The sequence below is a fragment of the Sorex fumeus genome, unplaced genomic scaffold (assembly GCF_029834395.1).
Source record: "Sorex fumeus unplaced genomic scaffold, SorFum_2.1 ptg000131l, whole genome shotgun sequence".
Lineage (NCBI taxonomy): Eukaryota > Metazoa > Chordata > Mammalia > Eulipotyphla > Soricidae > Sorex > Sorex fumeus.
The window spans coordinates 31367673-31386198 of record NW_026606188.1 but is presented as its reverse complement, the minus strand read 5'-3'; the positions used below and the strand labels follow the sequence as shown (position 1 = coordinate 31386198).

The following is an 18526-nucleotide window of genomic DNA, read 5'->3' as shown; positions in this document are numbered from 1 at the left end:
ATGTGTTACTGAATGTTTAGTACATAAATTTATAGAAAATGTACTGACTAGGCATTTGATTTAATTTTCATTCGTAACGTTGGGTCTAAATTGAGTTTCCTCCTACATCTGAGGAACATTTAAAATAACTTTTTTTTTTTCAGTGAAGAAAATGGTTTTGTTAAATTTACTTAGTGCGGTGTGAGGGGAAAGGAAGAGAGTAAATTTCAAGAGAGAATAAGGGCTTCTCCAGAGAGGAAAAAGACAAAATACATATTTTTTTAAAAAAAAAATTAAAAGAAAAAGTTGTTAGTAGGGTGTCTTCTTTGAGCCAGGAGTGGATATGGCAGGCCCTGCCTTTGATACTAACATGTTGCCCTGAGCACTGCCAGGAGCACCCTTGAGTAACACAGGGGGTGACCCCAAAACAACCAAGCAAATGTGAAAATTTTAGGGGTTTCCCTAGTGGTAGTAACTGGGAAAGTGGCTTATAGGATGCAATTCAGGGCCTCTTTTGTGCAGATAAAACATATTTTGACCTAGTTCCTGGCTCCTTGCTACATTTTAAGCCAGTATGTATGACTAGCTACAGGATGGAAAGACTATGCAAAGGTAAATAACTCCTTGTGGTACTTAGTTTTAAGACTATTACATTTGTTGAATGTATTTGTGTTCATGTTTTTGTTTCAATGCAATTATTTTAAAAATTGTTGTGTTCATCTTGACTAGGTCAGTAACTTTTTTGGCAGGGAGAAATCAGATCTTTTATTATTTTTAAATTTAAAATTAAATGAAACCTTCATTACAATTTGTGTTTATGTTGTAAGATATAGGTTGAGACTTAAGCTTATTTGGTCTAGATTTATGAAAGAAATATTTTTTTACCATCTGTCTCAGTTTGCACTATTCAGTTTTATGATATGCTTTTTCTTGTACAGGTCCAGTTTAACTTGCAGTTTGCAAAACCAAATGCATCACCAGAGATCCATCCAGGAACAGCTCTTAGTGTGCCTGGCTCAGGCGATAAGGAAAAGTAAGTACTTGTTGACATAACATTTAATATTTGCAATTTTAAGTCATCATAAAGATTTTTTTTCCAGAAACAGTGTAAAATCAATAAAAATTGTCAAGCATTTTAATCAGTCTTTGGGAATTTTATTACTTACTCAGGAATTACTCCTTGTGGTGTTCAGGGACCATATGGGATGCTTGGGATCGAACATGGGTCCTTCATGTTCAAGACAAATGCTCTACCCACTATTCTATTGCTCTGGCCCCCATATGGTAAATTTTTACTTTTTAAAGGAAATTCTCCTACAAAGCTGAATTGCCCTTTCAAATACTCTCGGACAAGTATAGTCTTGTTAATGCCTCATTGTCAGTTAACTTTGGTTTTCTGTGTCTGTCTGGCTGTCAAGCTTTCTTTTTTTTTATTCTAATAATAATTATTATTCCATCTGCAAGTCCACTAGTGAGACTGCTAAAATTCTTCGGTAAATAGGCTTGTAGATGTGCCATAGCTTATGTGAATAAGCTTTTAAATCTACTTGTGACTTGTTTTGCCTCCTAAGAGATTCCTTGCCTCTAAGTTTGACCTTAAACAGGTTTTGACTCAGAAAAGGTTGTTCAGTCAGTGAGTTGTGGCACTATTAACTCATATGCAGAATTGTCTCTGGTGAGTTTCCATGACTGTAATACTGTTTTCATTGTCATGCCTTCATACTTAAAATAGTGGTGTTTAGGGCTTGTCTGCTGGCATCTATCCTGATGAGCTCTCATCATTCCAGTATATTACAGACTAAATTACTAACAGGGTTCACAGAGGCTTATCCCAACTGCCTAGCCATTGTTCACTGGCTCTTCAAAATTGGCACAAAGGTGCACCTTGAAATAGATTGTGAGCCTCCTTTTTTTTTTAACCTTTTGGGTAACACCTGGTGATGCACAGGGTTTACTCCGGCTCTGCACTCAGGAATTACTCCTGGCGGTGCTCCGGGAACCATACGGGATGCTGGGAATCGAACCCGGGTCAGCCGCATGCAAGGCCCTACCTGCTGTGCTATCACTCCAGCCCCAAGAGCCTCCTTTCTTAAAAAAACATTCTTTATGCAGGCCAAACAGTACAGTGGGTAGAGCATTTGACTTGCATACAGCTGATTCAGGATATGCCTCCAAAACAAAAACTTGTTTTGAAGTTCTGATATGTACATAATTGATTTTTGTTTTTGTATCATACCTGACAATGCTCGGGTCTTATTCCTGAGTTTGTGCTCAGTAATTACTCCTGGCAGTGCTCAGGGACCATATGGGACCCCAGGGGTCAAACCCAGTTTGGCCGTATGCAAGGCCAGTGCTCTATTCACTGTACTATCTCTCCAGCCCATACATAATTGTTTTACTTAATTCATACTTGTTCAGGAGGAAGAACACCTAGAAAATTCTTTTTTTTTTTTCCTTCTTAGATTTTTATTAGTGAAACACCATGAGGTACAGTTGTAGACTTACAAATTTTTGTGCTTGGGTTTCAGTTATACAATGATGCCCATTCTCCACCACCACCAGTCCCAGTATCCCTCCCTCCCCTCATCCCCCATCCCACCCTACCTCTGTGGCAGGGCATTCCCTTTTGTCATCTTTCTCATTTTGAGAGCTGTACACCTAGAAAATTCTTATTGGTAGAATACCATAATGATTATATATTTCAGTATATCATATACACTGATAAGTTTTACTTGCAGAAGATTTTATGTAGTACAAAATCAAACATAACTGAGTGTCTAAAATTAGGACCATTCAACTATTTTAGGTTTTTTTGATTAGAGCTGGTTATTGGTGGAGAAAAGTGGCAGTGCATAATAAAGCTTGAAAAGAATGTCAAAATTTTAAAACACCTATTTGACTACTTGCTTTCTAAAAATTGGGGGGGAAAGTCACTAATAATTCTAAGTCTGCAATGTTATTGATTTGCAAGAGCCTTTAACATTTTATTATCACTACTAGAAAATCAACTTTAGAAAGACGGTAGGAAAGGGTGAGATACTATTAAAATGGTTCTTTTAATGTTTATTATTTGGGACCTCCCAAGTATTGTTAAGGGGGCTGGATGCCCGTTTCTGGGAATGCTCTGTCTGGTATAGGGGTACAGACAGTTCAGTGCTCAGATCCAGCTCTGGAGTGTTGGTCAGTGGTGGGGTTACCAGGCAACCCCTCTAATTCTCTGGGGGCCAGCAGGGGTACAGCTGGCAGTGCTCACGGCACCATGTGGCGCCGGGGACTAAACCAGGAGCAGCCACACACATAGCAGGTTCCTCAGTCCCGGTGCCATTTCTCTGACTCTATAGATTACTCCTTCCTGGTAAAGTATTGCTAACTTATCTGTATAAGAAACTTATTAAGTATGTGATTTGTTTTTGAGCAAATGTCGAGTATTAGCATCGTTATATATAGTATCTATATATGAGATGACAATCAGAACAACTATTTAAAAAGTAACGTTTGATTAAAATAAGCGAATTACTTTTTTTTCTTTGTAGTGGTGAAAGTTCAGGGCTGGAACCTAAGTATCTGAAGAAGAGGGAAGATAGCATTCCTTTACGCGGGCTCAGCCAAAATCTGTTCAGTAATCCAGGTAAAATGACACTTCTGAAAAGAATTGTTCATTGTTTAAAATTACATGCGTGTAAAGACCAGGGGAAATCAAGTGTCCTTGCCCTCCTTTGCAGAGCACCCCAAAGAATGCACGCTAGCAGCACTGCAGCCCGCCAAAGCAGCGGGGTTCCCCTCCCCAGCGTCCGCCTACTTTCCCGCTCAGCCACCCAGCAGCTGATCTGAGTATCGTCTTGCCTTAGTAGAGAAATTCAGCTGCTTTCTGAATATATTAACTTGATGGAATCGAAACAAGCATCTTTCCGTGTTTACTGGAGCTACTGGATTAGACCGCTGGTAGACCGCTGGCTCCTTCAGGATATTGTCATTGATGGTAGAAGTTTAGAAAGGTAAATTTGTGCTTGGAGATTGGTGAGGATTCTGAGTAACCAACACATTTAATTTGTGAGCTTAGAATGTTTTGTGGACTGGTACAAATGTTACTAAACTAGTCCTTACACATTCTTAGAAATTTTAAGGAAAGAGTCTTTACCTTTAAGAGACTTTCTAATCATACTATGCAGGTAAATTAAAACCTGCACAGAAGTAATCTGAAGCCAAAGAATGCTATTTTCATTGGTAAAATAAAAATTATCTTTTCAGGGGACTATATTATTATTTACTGTAAAGGGTACTTACTGAAATTACCTTAAATGAAATGAATTTTTCATACCAAGTATTTCTTTTAAAACCTTCAACTAGGGTCCGGAGCAATAGTATAGCGAAGAGGGTTTTTGCCTTGTGCACAACTGATCCAGGTTCAGTCCTCAATATCCCATATGGTTCCTTAAGCACTGCCAGGAGTAATTCCTCAGTGCAGAACCAGGAGTAGCCCCTGAGCAATCATGCTGGATGTGACCCCAAAAGCCAAAACGCAAACCAAACAAAATCCTTCACTATTATGTTTGATTAAATTCTAATCACTATATTGCAATGCATATGTGTGACTAGGTGTATAACTTGATTTAGCTATTTAACTCAGTAAACTGAGTTACAAAGATTTTAAAGCTTCTTGAAAGCCTACACATCCAAACTTTTTTTTAGAGAACTTTATTTTATTTATATATATTTTAAAGATATTTTTGTGAGGCACCATGATTGACAAAGTTATTCGTGACTGAGTTTCAAGCACACAATATTCCAACACGATTCTTTCTCCAGGGTCTAGATGATGCCAGCCCCAGAGTCCCTCCCACCCCCCAGCTGGTCTCTGTGCCAGACTCTATTGCCTGCCTGAGGCACGTTTGTGGTGCTTCCTATGTTTCCCTGGCCCCTCCCGGCACCGCCTTTTGCTTCAGAGTGGCTCTTTCCCTCCCCTGTTGTTGCACACACATCCAGTTTTTAGTTTTCATTGGCATTTCATTAATTTTTTATGCAATTAAATCTGAATATGTGGAACTTGAAGAATCTGTGCTACCAAAATCTTTTCTCTAAGAACATAACATTCATTGTGGGTTTTTTTTTTTTTAATATATTAAGTGGTTTTCGCTTTGTTTGGGAATTCACACTTGGTACTGAGAGGCTGTGCCCACTGCGGTGCCCTCCTGGTGGTGGTCAGGCAGTACGGACAATCCAGCCTGGAAGGTGGTGTGCACGATAAGGACCTTAACCCTATACCATCTCTCTGGCCCCAGACACGCTCATTTGAAAGTATAGTTACTGAAGCAGGCAAAATGAAAGACTGTTAAAATATTCTTCTCTTCCTCTGTAACTGGAAATTTCAAGTAAGAATTGTTCCTTGAGGAAAATTAGGCATTATTAAAAATTCACCCAGAATTGCTAAAGGCCCTATTTCTTCTTGGCTTCTTGAGAAATCCCTAAATCTGGGGGCTGGCGCGATAGCGCAGGGGATAGGGCATTTGCCTTGCATGAAGCTGACCCAGGTTCTATTCCCAGCATCCCATATGGTCCCCGAGCACCGCTAGGAGTAATTCCTGAGAGCATGAGCCAGGATTAACCCCTGTGCATCACCAGGTGTGACCCAAAAAGCAAAAAAAAAAAAAAAAAAAAAAGAAAAGAAATTCCTAAATCGATTCTGTCTTTGCATAGATGGCTAGTGCTCACGATATTTAAATAATTATTTTCAAGGACCATATTAAAACAGGAAAGTATTTCAAGTAACATTCCTGTTACTAAGTTCCCAGTAAGACAAAGAATCCTGACTAAAATTTTAAGTTATGACATTGCAGCATACTGTTTTGAAACTATTGGTAATTTCAAGTGGACTTAAACTAAAATGTTAGTAACCACAATTAGGCATTTTCTTTTTTCCTCACTTAGATGTATCTTATTCGTAAGGATACTTGGTTACAGTGACGTAAAAGCACTTGTGTTCTGCAAAGAAACCTAGAATCAGCTTTCTTGTAAATAGCTGTAATATAAATGAGTACAGGGTTTGAAGAAGACAACTAATATGCAGTAGTTCTTCCCTTTTTAAAGAATTCCTTTTGCAGCCGGGCAGCATGCCAGCAGGTAAAGTGCTTGCTGTGCACTCAGGTCCATCACCAGCACATCTGCTCCCTATAGTGGGCCCGGAGTGAGAGCCCCTCTGGGGTGCAGTCCCTCCCCATAATTTTTCTTTCCATTCCACAACCAAACACGAAAAACTGGAATGTTCCAGAAGATGGGATGGAGATAATTTTTATAAAACTGCTAGACTGTTTTTTTTGTATTAAGGGTGTATGTATATATATATGCATATATACAAGTGTGCTCTACCTCTTAAACTTATTTGAAATTGTTTTACAGTGTAAAATTGTACATGTGTTAATAATCAGAATGTTGCATTTAATGTATTTTGTAAACAGCTTTAATATTAATAAAATGTTAATATCTGGGAAATATGACATGTAAAAAGTGTATAAAACATCATCATAATCAACAATTTTTCTTTTCTGCCTATAAATTTGTTTCAGTTAATTGTGAACTAGGTTGTTGGGCTTATTTTCTTTGCTTTGTCTTCCTATTTTTCAGTTGGGGAAGAAATGGTCAGGGAATGGAAATGGATTCACAGGGAGAAAACATCAAGCTTTGACTTGTTACTGCAAAAACTATTAGGTAACAAACAAAGCCAGACTCAGCCCTAGAGATACTCAGAGATCAAGACTTTCTTTTTTAAAAAATCATTAAAATATTTAATTTTATTAACAGAATATTTACATTTAAGACCTTATCCATAGTGAATGTTCCAAGTTTAAAAAGCATTAAGCAATAACCACGCACAAGATGAAAACAGTGTAAACTATACAATACTTTATGTACAATTTTTACAAAGTAACACTTTTTTAAATAATATAACTGGACACAAAAATATACACTTTAGAGAAGAAATTCACATCAGTAATTGTATAAAGCTCTCTCCTAGGGTCCTGAAAATTTAGGACAAACATTAGCTGGGTAAATAAAGTGTTACTGTGACAGCAGTCCTCAAAGGCCACTATATGTATATGTATATTCATCTACTATGGAGATCACACCAACGGTTTCAAGGCTACCAGCTGTACTATAGAATTCCAGATTATGTATTCAAGTGTTGAGGCTCTTATGATTATGCAAACATGAAAAAAATAGTGGTGTAAGTAGCTGGGGGACAAATTTGAGCCAGCATTAAATTCATAGGCTCTTAAACACCCCCATTTAAATTCTAAATGGCTGATACTTTTTTCATTTCAAAAATAGTAGTGAATAATGTGTAACACAAAATTACTACAAATGAGCTTGAAACATGATTCAGATTAATATTATTTTCTTAAGAGTTCTTTTTAAAATGCAAACAATTCATTTACCGTTTCTTTAGTGCATCTGCATTAAGGCTTTGAATTATTTGACCCAAGATTTTACAATATTAAAATCTGACTCAGTATTTTAAAACGTTAAGCTAGTCCACAACCGTATCATGTACTCTGTCTCACTGTGTGTCAGCATAGAGTTAAAGCTCAACACCTGAAGGAAATGGTAGCAGAGACATTGCTAGGATCTAAGGAGTTACATATATAGTTTTTAATTAAAGGATGTATATAATAAAACAAATAGTTTAGTGGCAAGAAATTGGTGCTCATAAACAAAAGGTTTCTTTTCAAAAGAAATTGTAACATCTTTGGAAAACTGACCGGTTCTTTCTTTAGTTCCCACGGAGTTCATGCAGATACATTTCTTAAGACAACCGTAATGTGTATTTTAGATGGAAATGGAATGTACATCCAGAACTACAGGTGAAAACTAAGACCTGGGCATGGATAAAAAAGTCTTCCTGATTTCGGGCATCACACGTTTGTGTCCTGGAGTAAAGGTTCTTTGGCCTCTCCCGGTGCTTGTGTGCTGTGAGGATGGCTGTGGCTGCCACAGTGCTTTCTCCAGCTGCTGGACCGTAAGCTTAGATTGGTATGTTCCGGAATAAACAAGGCAACAAGCAGGGCCAGCAGGACTGAACAGGCTCCGAAGAGGAAGGGGGGGCCAGGGATGATGGAATTCTGAGGAAGAAGAAACAGAATTTCTGTGCAGACATCTTAAAAGAAATTGCTTATCTTTTAGTAATAACTGCTGTGAATTATGAGACAGCGGCAATTCTCAAAATCACAGAAAAAGCATTCCCATTCCAGGACAAAGGAGACATACATGCTTTTCAAGATACAATTCCAGCACTAATAATAACTAAAAGAATAGCACCAAAAGGGTTTTTTTTTTTATTTTTTAAACAGTCTACGCAAAAATACTAAATTTGTCATGGTACAAATCTGATCTTACGAGGTTTTTTTTTTTTCAAGAGGAAAGTAGAAAATTTATTGTTTTAGTGTTTGGGGGTCGAAGGGGTGGGAGAGGGGAGCCTCCACACAGTACTCAGGAAACTCAAGGAGCTTCTGCCCAGCAGGTTGGCGATGGTACTTGGGGCTTGCTGCAGCTGATCTGCCACATGCAAGGCCTGGAACCCTGTACTACACCTTTGGTCTCAACAGAAAGGTCTAAACAGCAGCGACGTAGCAGACAATATTAAGTGTGCGCAGCCGAATCAAGGACCAATTTTCTTGTTTTATATTCTCTAGGATAATTATATCTCTAGTGACTAAAGGAAAGTGATTCCTATTACCATGTGAAGAGGTAAACAATGACTGCTCCATCCAAAATTACATGCTTGGCAAAACTTGCACTGCCAGTTTTACCTGTATATAACCCACATTCTGTTTTATTTAAAAGTAGTCTTAGCTGGTTTGAGGGTTAGGTAGAATTCTAAATAAACAAGGAAGCTAACGAAGCTGTTTGCACTGGCTAAAATAAGGCTGTTTGCCGTTAACATTTTCAGTTGTAGTTTCCTTGTCACTGATCATCAGTTCAAATGTGGAAATAAAAGTGGATTAAACAAAAGAATAAAACCAACCCCCTTTTCAGTTGTAAGGGGGTTGGTGGGTGGGGCGGTGTAGCGAACTGGTCCTCACACAGAAGGCAGCTTACTCAGAGCTGCACAGAGGAGGGCAATGGCAGCACAATGCTCTGTGACCTTAGGTATACACGAAGGCATCTAAGTCAGCTTTAGTTTGAAGGGAAAAATGAAATGTGCGGAACCAACTTCACAACGAGGCAAACAGGAGAATACAGTTTCCTATGGTGAGTTTTTTCAAGCGTTTCATCAAATGTAAAGCATTCATAAAAGCTTCAGTGAGCAAACACTAACATCTTTCAGCTGGGTCAAATAAATTCCATTTCTGTCACAGATGAAGTTACCTGCTCAAAGTGGTGCTGCGGACTTGTGTTCGTTCCTAAGTCTGTTCCTGTCATTGGTAGTTCTTTCAGTTCCACGTGAAATATGTAGAAAATAAATCCATAGAGAGCTGGTCCTAAACCATTGCACAACCCTCGAATTCCTGTTATCATTCCTTGAACAACACCTAAAAAAAATAAATTATGGCCTTAGGACACAACTTTTCTTTTTTCTACCACAGGGTAAGTATTTAATCACAATATGAATGCAAAGTTTGTATCTGCACCAGCAACTTACTGTGATGGAATTACACATTACTTAGAGGATCCAGGTGATAGTGTAGCAGGTAGGGCATTTGTCATGTATATGGCCAACCCAGGTTTGATCCCCAGCACCCCATATGGTCCCCTGAGCACCGCCAGGAGGAATTTCTGAGTGCAGAGCCAGGAGTAAGCCATGAACATCACTGTGCCCCCAAACCAAAACACCAAAACCAAAATTACTTAGAAGCTTAGGTGTGGGTGGAGGTGAACTCAGTTAGGTCTAACTGAGCAGGAGTCCAGAGAGATAATACAGCGAGAAGGGCCCTTAACCTGGCATGTGGCTGACCTGGGTTCAATTCCTGATACTACATATGGTCCCCCAAGCCCACCAGGAGCGACCCAGGGTGCTGAGCCAGGAGTCAGCCATGATAACAAGCAGCTGGGGCTCCAACACACACAAATAAAGTGGAAGTAGGTAAAGGGACAAACGATAATCTTTCAGAACTTAATGCCCAAAAGGGGGGGAGGAGGAAGAGGGGAAGAGAGATTCCTGCCTTAGAGGCGGGGGGTGGGGGGGGGGAGAGGGAGGGAAGAACTAGAGACAGTGGTAGTCTGAAATGTGTATCATGGTGATTCAGAAAAAAAATCAAGTAGGCAAAAGCACTTTATTTTCACCTTTTAGAAGTTCCCTGCCTAAAAATCAGCATGATCTTGTTAAACATTTCCATTTACGAGCTGGAATGACAGTACAGCAGGGTAAGGCAGTTCCCTTGCACACAGCTGACCCTGGTTTGGTCATTGGCATGCCATGTTTCCCCCCCAAATCTTCCAGGAGTGATTCCTGAGTGCAGAGCTAGGAGTAACCCCTGAGCATTGGCTGGGTGGACCCCTCCCCAACCCCGCCTCCCTCCTACCCCCCAAAGCCCTCACTTCCATTTAAATATAGGAGCTTTTAATAAGGTGAGTTTTAATTTGTCTTAAGGACCTGTCAAATTCAAAAGGCAATTTGTTGTGGTCACTAGTTTTTTCTTCTTTGTCACACAGGTGGCCACCGTTGTGCTCCTTTTTCTCATGACTAGACAAACAGATTTTTTTTGAGAATTATGACTGGTCACTTATTGCAATAACCAAATGCTCCCACCAAAACTGCATCTAGACATGTTTGCTGTTCATGTGGTGTGGTGCCCAAAAAATTTTACAAAAATGTCTGAGTATATATAAAGATGTCCAGCATACGGCAATAAACACTTAAGTGGTAAGTGGCTTGAGAAAAGGCCTGCTAATAAGTCATAAGCTGATTGTGATAGCATTTTAAAAAATATTTGACCCAGTCAAAACACTGGGGACAAGGCCAGAGAGAGAATACAGGGCCTAAGGTGCTCGCCTGTGTGTGTGCAGCTACAACCGTGGGTCTGAATCCCCAGCACCACACGTGGTCTTGGAGCAGCACCGGAGTGAGCTTGAGCCCAGGGCCAAGGAATGCCTCCGGGCACTGTCAGGTGAGCCCCCACTCCGCTCCCTTGACAGGAATACACGAGGGTCTGGAAGACAGCCAATCTTAATCACTAAATTTTCTAGCAAAAGGTCACTTGGGAGGCCAGAGTGAGCAAGTCCTGGGGCCAGTGCCTACATTTTAGTAGCATCCCCGTGTGTCCCTGGCACAAATAGCCTCTAGCACTGTTGCAGGGCACCACACCACATGCTCAATCCCCAAGGGTGAACTGCCTAGAACCCCCTGGGGGCCCTTTGGCTGCCTCAACACTGCCTGAGAGGAACCCTCTGTCTCTCCCCTTCAACAGATAAGCTGCACCTCATATTCAAATTGAGACAAGATTATATATTGTCCATTAATAACACCCTAGAATCTGCTTTTCTTTCTTTTTTGCTTTTAAAGTTTTTGAAGTAAAATTGTTTTATTCAGGAATCATGAAAGTGAAAAGGGAAACCCCGGAGTGAAGGGGTTCCTTATTCCCAGCTGAAGGGGACATTCCTGCGCAGAGCGGACTTCTCTCTGTTCATGATGATACATAATTTAATGTTTCAGGATTTAAGGGAGGCAAAGGGAGAGTATCTAGTGATAGAACATAGGATCAAAATATTCTTTGCTTTAACTGATTTACTTTGTAGGGGGCCACACCTGGCTATGCTCATAAACATACCTTGTTGGTCAGCATCAGCAGTCCTTGAGACCAGGGCACTGACAGCTGGGAATGTGATGCTGGACATGGCGGCCACGGCCCCCGCTGCCCACATCATCCTAGAGATGGAATGCAAGACAACGAGTGGTTATTCTCTACTGTGTATGTCAAGGTCAGAATACATTCTTAAAATCAAGGAACTCTAACTGTTGAAAGGGTTTTACAGAGGAAAAGGTAACACTGTACTTGTCTCCTACTACTGTGTGACTCTGGGCAACTCATTTTAAAAGTGTTACTTCTTACTGAACCATTTTCAGTAAATTTCTAGAAACAGAAATACAAGAAATTCTAGTGACAAGATATTTTCTTGTAATGTCTATTTACAGAAATGATGAGCTTTTATGTTGGACTACCATGTTCCAAACTGTAAAATGTGGTGGGAATTACTACAGTCTGGAGTGGGTGGGGAGAGGTGCAGAATATAACGCAAAACCACACACAGCTGTACACACACTTGGTGTTTACTCCCAGCTAACCATGGACAGGCATTCAGCTGCGTGGAGCAGTATCAACTGTGCTGTTTAGACCTGTGCCCTGAGCACCGGGAGCTGAGGAGCCATCGGGCACCAGCATGGTCCATCCTGGTGCCTTCAGGAAGCCAAACTGGCAGACTTTCTTTGGCAGACAGCCAGAACCACAGAACAGCTTTTCTCTCTCCTGGTTTGTGTGCTGGTTTCGGTAATGAGCACTAATGGTAGGTACTTAACTCTCTCTCACCAGAAAAACATGAAAGGCAAGAAAGGCTCTAACTTTCAGGGAACTGTTGCTACAGAATCGCACATTTCCCCCCAATACCAAATCTAGACTAAATGCTCAGAGATTCAAAGCTTAATAATCTCATTCAAAACCCCAACCTTAGGAATAAAATGTCCCTTTCTGAATCCTCCAATCATTCTAGAATGGTTAAGTATAAAAGTGAGATTTATATTGTGGATGCTTTGAGATAAAAAAGTGAAGTTAATATGCCTGAATTGTGAAGCAAACAAAAGCAAAAGTTTTTGTCAATTATACCTCAAACCTTTCAAAATAGAGTATGAAAAAGAGCAAAATGTACCTACCAAGGTTCTGAACCGAAGCCATACCAAGCCAGCTGTAATATTTGAAATCCTAGACCCAATAAAATGGTGTTCTTATTTCCAATTGACCTCATAAGTAAACTCAAGACTATGGTCTAGAAAAAAAAAATCAAAATGGTTCATCAAACATTTGAAATCTCAGAAGACTATAAATTATTTGACGACTTCTTTCGATCTAGAATATAAAAGGACAATTACATTTTTGCATATTTTGATTTTTCAGCTATACTACTTGAGCATCTGAGACCATTTCTGTGTCTTCTACTGACACAAATTCAGAGAAAAAGAAAACAGTCTGAAATTTCCATTCAATATACTTCTATTGGGCTGGAGCGGTATTCGCCTTGCACGCAGCCAACATGGCCGACCCGAGTTCGATTCCTCCGCCCCTCTCGGAGAGCCCGGCAAGCTACCGAGAGTATCTCGCCCGCAAGGCAGAGCCTGGCAAGCTCCCCGGGACGTATTCGATATGCCAGACACAGTAACAACAAAGTCTCCAATGGAGATGTTACTGGGCCCGCTCCAGCAAATCGATGCGGGAGGACAGTGGACAGTGGAATTTATATTAAATTAAATGAAAAATACTGATTCTTCTGGAGAAAGTTCAACGAGTTCACCAGTTACACATTTATCCCTTGTTTAATCAGTATTTCCCACATTGCCCCCCGCCCTTCCAGCAGCGCAGGATGATAGCTAGTGACAGAGGTGGCAGCTGCCTTGGCTACCGCAAGGGGACACTTTGTGTATGTTCACCTGCAAAAGGCAGATTTCCAAGAGGAAAAGATAAGTGACATTTTTCTCTTCTTTCTTTTAGGGCCACACCCATCTTGCTGGAGGCTTTCTCCTGTCTCTCTGCAAACAGGTTGGGTGGAAGGGAAAGGGAGGGTGTTTGGCTCTGGGGACTAAGCCACAGTCTGCCTGGGCCTGCGAGGCAAGCACTTTATCCCTTATCCATCTGTCTAGTTCAGAGGGCGGCTTTTTCCCTTCTGGAAAGGAGGCACCAGGCCAGTCCCTGTTGTGCTCAGGAGTAACCCCAGAGCTGGAGATGGAACTGGGGTCAGCAGCATGCAAGGCAAGTGCTTACCTCCTGGACTATCACTCTGGCTTTTAATTTTTGATGAGATTATTATGCTTTTACAATCAGTTTAATAAATGACTGGGGGGGCAATACAATATAACTAAGAACACAGCCTTGTACAGAGCAGATCATAAATCCTGTCACTGTCACTGTCCTCCCGTTCATCGATTTTGCTAGAGTGGGCCCAGTAACATTGTGAGACTTGTCAGTTACTGTGTTTGGCATATCGAATACGTCACGGGGAGCTTGCCAGGCCTACGCAAGACAATTCACTCTGACACTTAGTTCTGTCTCTTACAAATGGTGATAAACATAATCTACAAGTTTGTCATATGTATTAGAGAATTACATAAAGACTTTAGCAGTGAGCTTTGAATTTAATAGGGTATTATGAACCGGTGGGTTTTCTCTCAATGCTAAAAGGTAAAGGTAAAGGCCCTCCCATTGATCGTCGATTTGCTCAAGCGGGCCCAGTAACGTCTCCATTGGAGACTTTTGTTGTTACTGTGTCTGGCATATCGAATACTCTCGGTAGCTTGCCGGGCTCTCCGAGAGGGGCGGAGGAATCGAACTCGGGTCGGCCATGTTGGCCGCTTGTAAGGCGAACGCCCTACCGCTGTGCTATCGCTCCATCGTTAAGAAATGATATAGGATCAATAAAAATATTTTGTTCCTTTCTAATTAAAATTTTAGAGCAGGAGTGATCACGATCAGCACTGACCAGGAGTAAGCTGAGCATTCTGGTGTGACTCAAACCCAATAGTAATAATAACAACAACAACAACAACAACAACGTTAAATATATAAAATAAACTTATAAATCCATAGAGGAAGAAACAAAAATCACTTGAGAATCACTATTTGATGACTGGCTGATACTGTAAATTTACAACTGTCAAAAGCAGGGTTAAAAATCTTTGAGACAGGGGCTGGAGCGATAGCACAGTGGGTAGGGCGTTTGCCTTGCACGCTGCCAACATGACCGACACAGGTTCCATTCCCAGCACCCCATATGGTCCCCTGAGCACCGCCAGGAACAGTTCCTGAGTGCATGAGCCAGGAGTAACCCCTGAGCATCGCCGGGTGTGACCCAAAAAGCAAAAAAAAAAAAAGAAAAATCTTTGAGACAGTCTACAGGTTTAATAAGGTTTGATCACAAGCCAGTGGAAAGCAGATGCTGGGGGCATGGGGGTGGGAATGCATAGTTGGGTGCTGGGCCACACCCAGCAATGCTCAGGGCTTACTCCTGGCTCTGCTTTCAGCGATGCTTGAGGGACCATATAGGATGTTGGGGATGGAACCCAGGTTGGCCGGGTGCAGAGCAAGCATTCTACTACCCACTGTACTATTTTTCCTGCCCAAATAAGTCTTTTCCAAGCTGCTGAACTTTGTTCTCTGAGATTTTCTCTTCCATCACGTAAGCTGTCATCAGACTGAGCTGTCCTAGGCTGGAGCCTTGCTGGACTGCGCCCTCCCGCCACCACAGCCACGGAGGAAATCAATATACGCAGTGTGCAAGGCCGAAAAGATTCAGTGTTTCTTAGCTTAAGATAACTCGATTTTGGAACTGAGAGAACTAATTCCAATGGCTAAATGACATAACTAAGATGAGTCAGCTAGTTAACAAACCATGAACTGTCATCCGCTGTGGTCAGTCAGTCAAGTATTTACCAAATTTCTACAATATCCAACTTCGAGCTTCGGAGTACACTGACGTAAAGGTTAGAGAACAGGTCAAAGGTATGTCAGCAAAAAAGATGACCTGACAGGTGAGGGCAGACACACAGAAATGTACTCATGGAACCACGCAGTTTCGGGTTCAAGCTGTTGGGAAGGGGATCTGGGAGCGAAGCTTCTGGAGTCCAGGGCAGTGGAAGCCTGGGGGCAGGTCAGAGGCACACTGCTGCTCCAGGGCCCAAAGCGGGGAGGGGGGGGGCGTCCCCGCTTCCCGCCCTCCGGGCAGCAAGTTCAAAGGTCCCAAACCAGCTCAGCAGCAGGTGGGGTGGAGGAAAATGAGGTCACAGCAAGAGCCTCATCTTAGTTACAACAGAAAGTAAATTTTAAACAAGAGCCACGGTGACACTGTCACTTTGGCAGACTGAGTGAGAAGCACGGAAGCAGACCTGAGTCCACTGCCCACGGCTGACCTGGGCTCCTGCAGCAGACGCGGAGAGTAACGCCTGGATTCACAACTGATTCTGAGGTTACAGCTGACAGGCGAGACTCTGCATGGGCATACTGGACGTGGCGTGGCATGGCGTGGCGGGAAAGAAACCACGGAGGCCACTCCGGGAGACAGGGCGGCTCAGCGGAGACCTCGGCAGCCTACCTGAGGCCCTGTGTTCTGGTCATATGAGTGCACAGCAGCTGCGTCAGCTCAGGGTTGGCCGGAGGGTTTCTACTTGGGAGCCACCACCCCAAATGAGAGCATGGAGGAATGTGGAGCACTAAACCCATGCAATCAGTAAACCCTGGTTTACTACGATGCATTATTATTCTTTGTCTAGAGACAAAGAAGTGATAGGAATTAAGGCAAACCAAAAAGCCCAAACGGGGACAGGAAATACTTGACTCTGACTGATGGGTCTGTGCAGTGTTACTAGACCTAATACCAGCACATCTGCACTTTCGGATCACACCGGCCATTTTAAATGCTAATTTTAAAGCATTCCAACACTATGTAATGGGCCCAGGGATCGCTCAGGGGCCAAGTGCCAGCCTTGGAAATGCGAGATGGCAGTTCTCATCCGTCTGGGATTCCCAGCACGACAGGAAAGTTTGCAATGCAATCAACTGCATGCAAGCACCGCAGGCCAAGTGTGTGACTGCTAGTCCCTGCAGAAAAATCCCTCTGAACTTTAGTTTAGCACCTGCCGGGACAGGGCAGGGTGCTACATTGACTCCAGAGAATGTGATATAAGCCTGACTCACAACCTACTCAGAGCTCTACAGGGTGGTCAGTCGACCATGGGGAAAATAACAATAAATAAGTAAAAACTTTGCCTACACTGTATTCTGCACAAGTTCAGAAATGACCACGTGCTCTGGGAGCTCAGAGAAGGGAAAATTAGAGTAGAGGAACAAACAGGAAGCAGTAGCAGAAATGAAGATCCAAGGACAAGCAGGAAAAGAGGCATAAACTGGTCCACGGCCAGCCCTGTCCTGCGAAGCAGCGTGAAGACACTGACCATCCTGAGAGAGGGGGGTCAATGGTGTCACAAACAAGAATTTAGGTCATTTCTTAGCCTTCTAACACCTGTTCTACTTAATATTTTAGTTGCGCTAATGACATAAACTGCAACTATCAGGAGTCACGGGGACAGCTCTGTGGGCCAAGCCCGGCACCACAGAATCACCTGTGCACGAAGCAATCTGGATGTGCCCACAGCTATCCCTCCCCACATCCCGAAGAGCTAAATAAAACCAAACACACTCTCTCTCTCTCTCTCTCTCTCTCTCTCTCTCTCTCTCTCTCTGTAGGAGAGAGGATAGAAGGTGTAGAATATATCATCTGCACCACTGCAAAAAAAGCAAAAGCTAAATAGCAGAAATGGGCATTTTCACAGAAAGAAGACTGAGAAAAAAAAATTTTGATTGTGAAGTAGAGATTGTTTAGAGGCAGAAGAAATACCTCTGAAGAAAATTTAACTTCCTTTGTTAATTCACCTCTGCTTCATCAAACCACCACTGGATTTCCAGGACAGCTGGATGTCATTCGCTCCTTGACTCCAAACCCTCCCCGCCAGCCACAGGCTGCAGGCCCTCAGGGCCACTGTCTCTTCAAACCCAGACCCCATTTCCCGTCATACCACACACTAAAACTGGCCCCCTGGCTACTTCTTCCACAAGTCAGGCACAGTCACTTCGAGTTTCCTTTTTCACTGCTGAGGATTCTGATCCCCCAAACAGTCCCAGGCTTCCTCTTTCCTGTGGGTCTCTGCCCAAGAGTTATCTTGGTCAACAAGGCTTTCCGAACCCTGCCAGATAAAACAAACCCTGCCCCAATCGCATGAGAGCCCCCTGAGCCCTTCATCATTTTCATTACAACTGCTAAGTTTGCACTGACACACATTCATTTTCTATCCCACAAAACTGTATTAAAAAAATTTACTACATATCTCCAGTGCTTGGACACATGAGAGGTATTAAGTAAATATTTGCTGGATGAATAAATAGCAGAATAGGATAAATATTAAACTCTTGTTTATACATCGTTTATTGTTTAATATGTAAGTCCCCCAAATCTTATCATACTAACAATCGAGTTTCTAAACCTACAAACACCAGTGATGCCACTAAGATCTGCTCACCGAGCACAGTCAGCAGGCCACCCTCTGTGCCACACACAGTCACGCAGGGACCCACCTGTGCGATGATGGAGAGGATCCCGAGGACCGCTATGAACGCTGCGACACTTTCCGGGGAGAACTTCATTATCTAGAAGGTTTTCAGAAAAAATAACAATAAATGAAAAAGTACAACAAACAGAATACAAAAGAAGCTACTGTTTTGTCCTAATATTGATTTGTTCTAACAGACTATATAAAATTGGCAAGAAAAACAAATCTTGATAACCCAAGAATGCATAGGAGGAA

At 42.0% G+C, this 18526-nt stretch overlaps 2 protein-coding genes across 2 annotated transcripts in view; one reads left to right on the top strand and one right to left on the bottom strand.

The window, feature by feature from the left end:
• SASS6 (SAS-6 centriolar assembly protein) overlaps nucleotides 1-3805 on the top strand; it is a 33200-nt gene extending 29395 nt beyond the window's left edge. The window contains exons 15-17 of the mRNA XM_056106534.1: nucleotides 918-1012; nucleotides 3513-3607; nucleotides 3702-3805. Of these exons, the coding sequence (XP_055962509.1) occupies nucleotides 918-1012; nucleotides 3513-3607; nucleotides 3702-3805 (294 nt within the window). The remainder of the gene's footprint in view (nucleotides 1-917; nucleotides 1013-3512; nucleotides 3608-3701) is intronic.
• Nucleotides 3806-6861: 3056 nt separating this feature from the next.
• MFSD14A (major facilitator superfamily domain containing 14A) overlaps nucleotides 6862-18526 on the bottom strand; it is a 37281-nt gene continuing 25616 nt past the window's right edge. The window contains exons 8-12 of the mRNA XM_056106538.1: nucleotides 18297-18368; nucleotides 12836-12948; nucleotides 11739-11836; nucleotides 9340-9503; nucleotides 6862-8093 (exon numbers count right to left, since the gene is read on the bottom strand). Of these exons, the coding sequence (XP_055962513.1) occupies nucleotides 7887-8093; nucleotides 9340-9503; nucleotides 11739-11836; nucleotides 12836-12948; nucleotides 18297-18368 (654 nt within the window). The 3' untranslated portion in view covers nucleotides 6862-7886. The remainder of the gene's footprint in view (nucleotides 8094-9339; nucleotides 9504-11738; nucleotides 11837-12835; nucleotides 12949-18296; nucleotides 18369-18526) is intronic.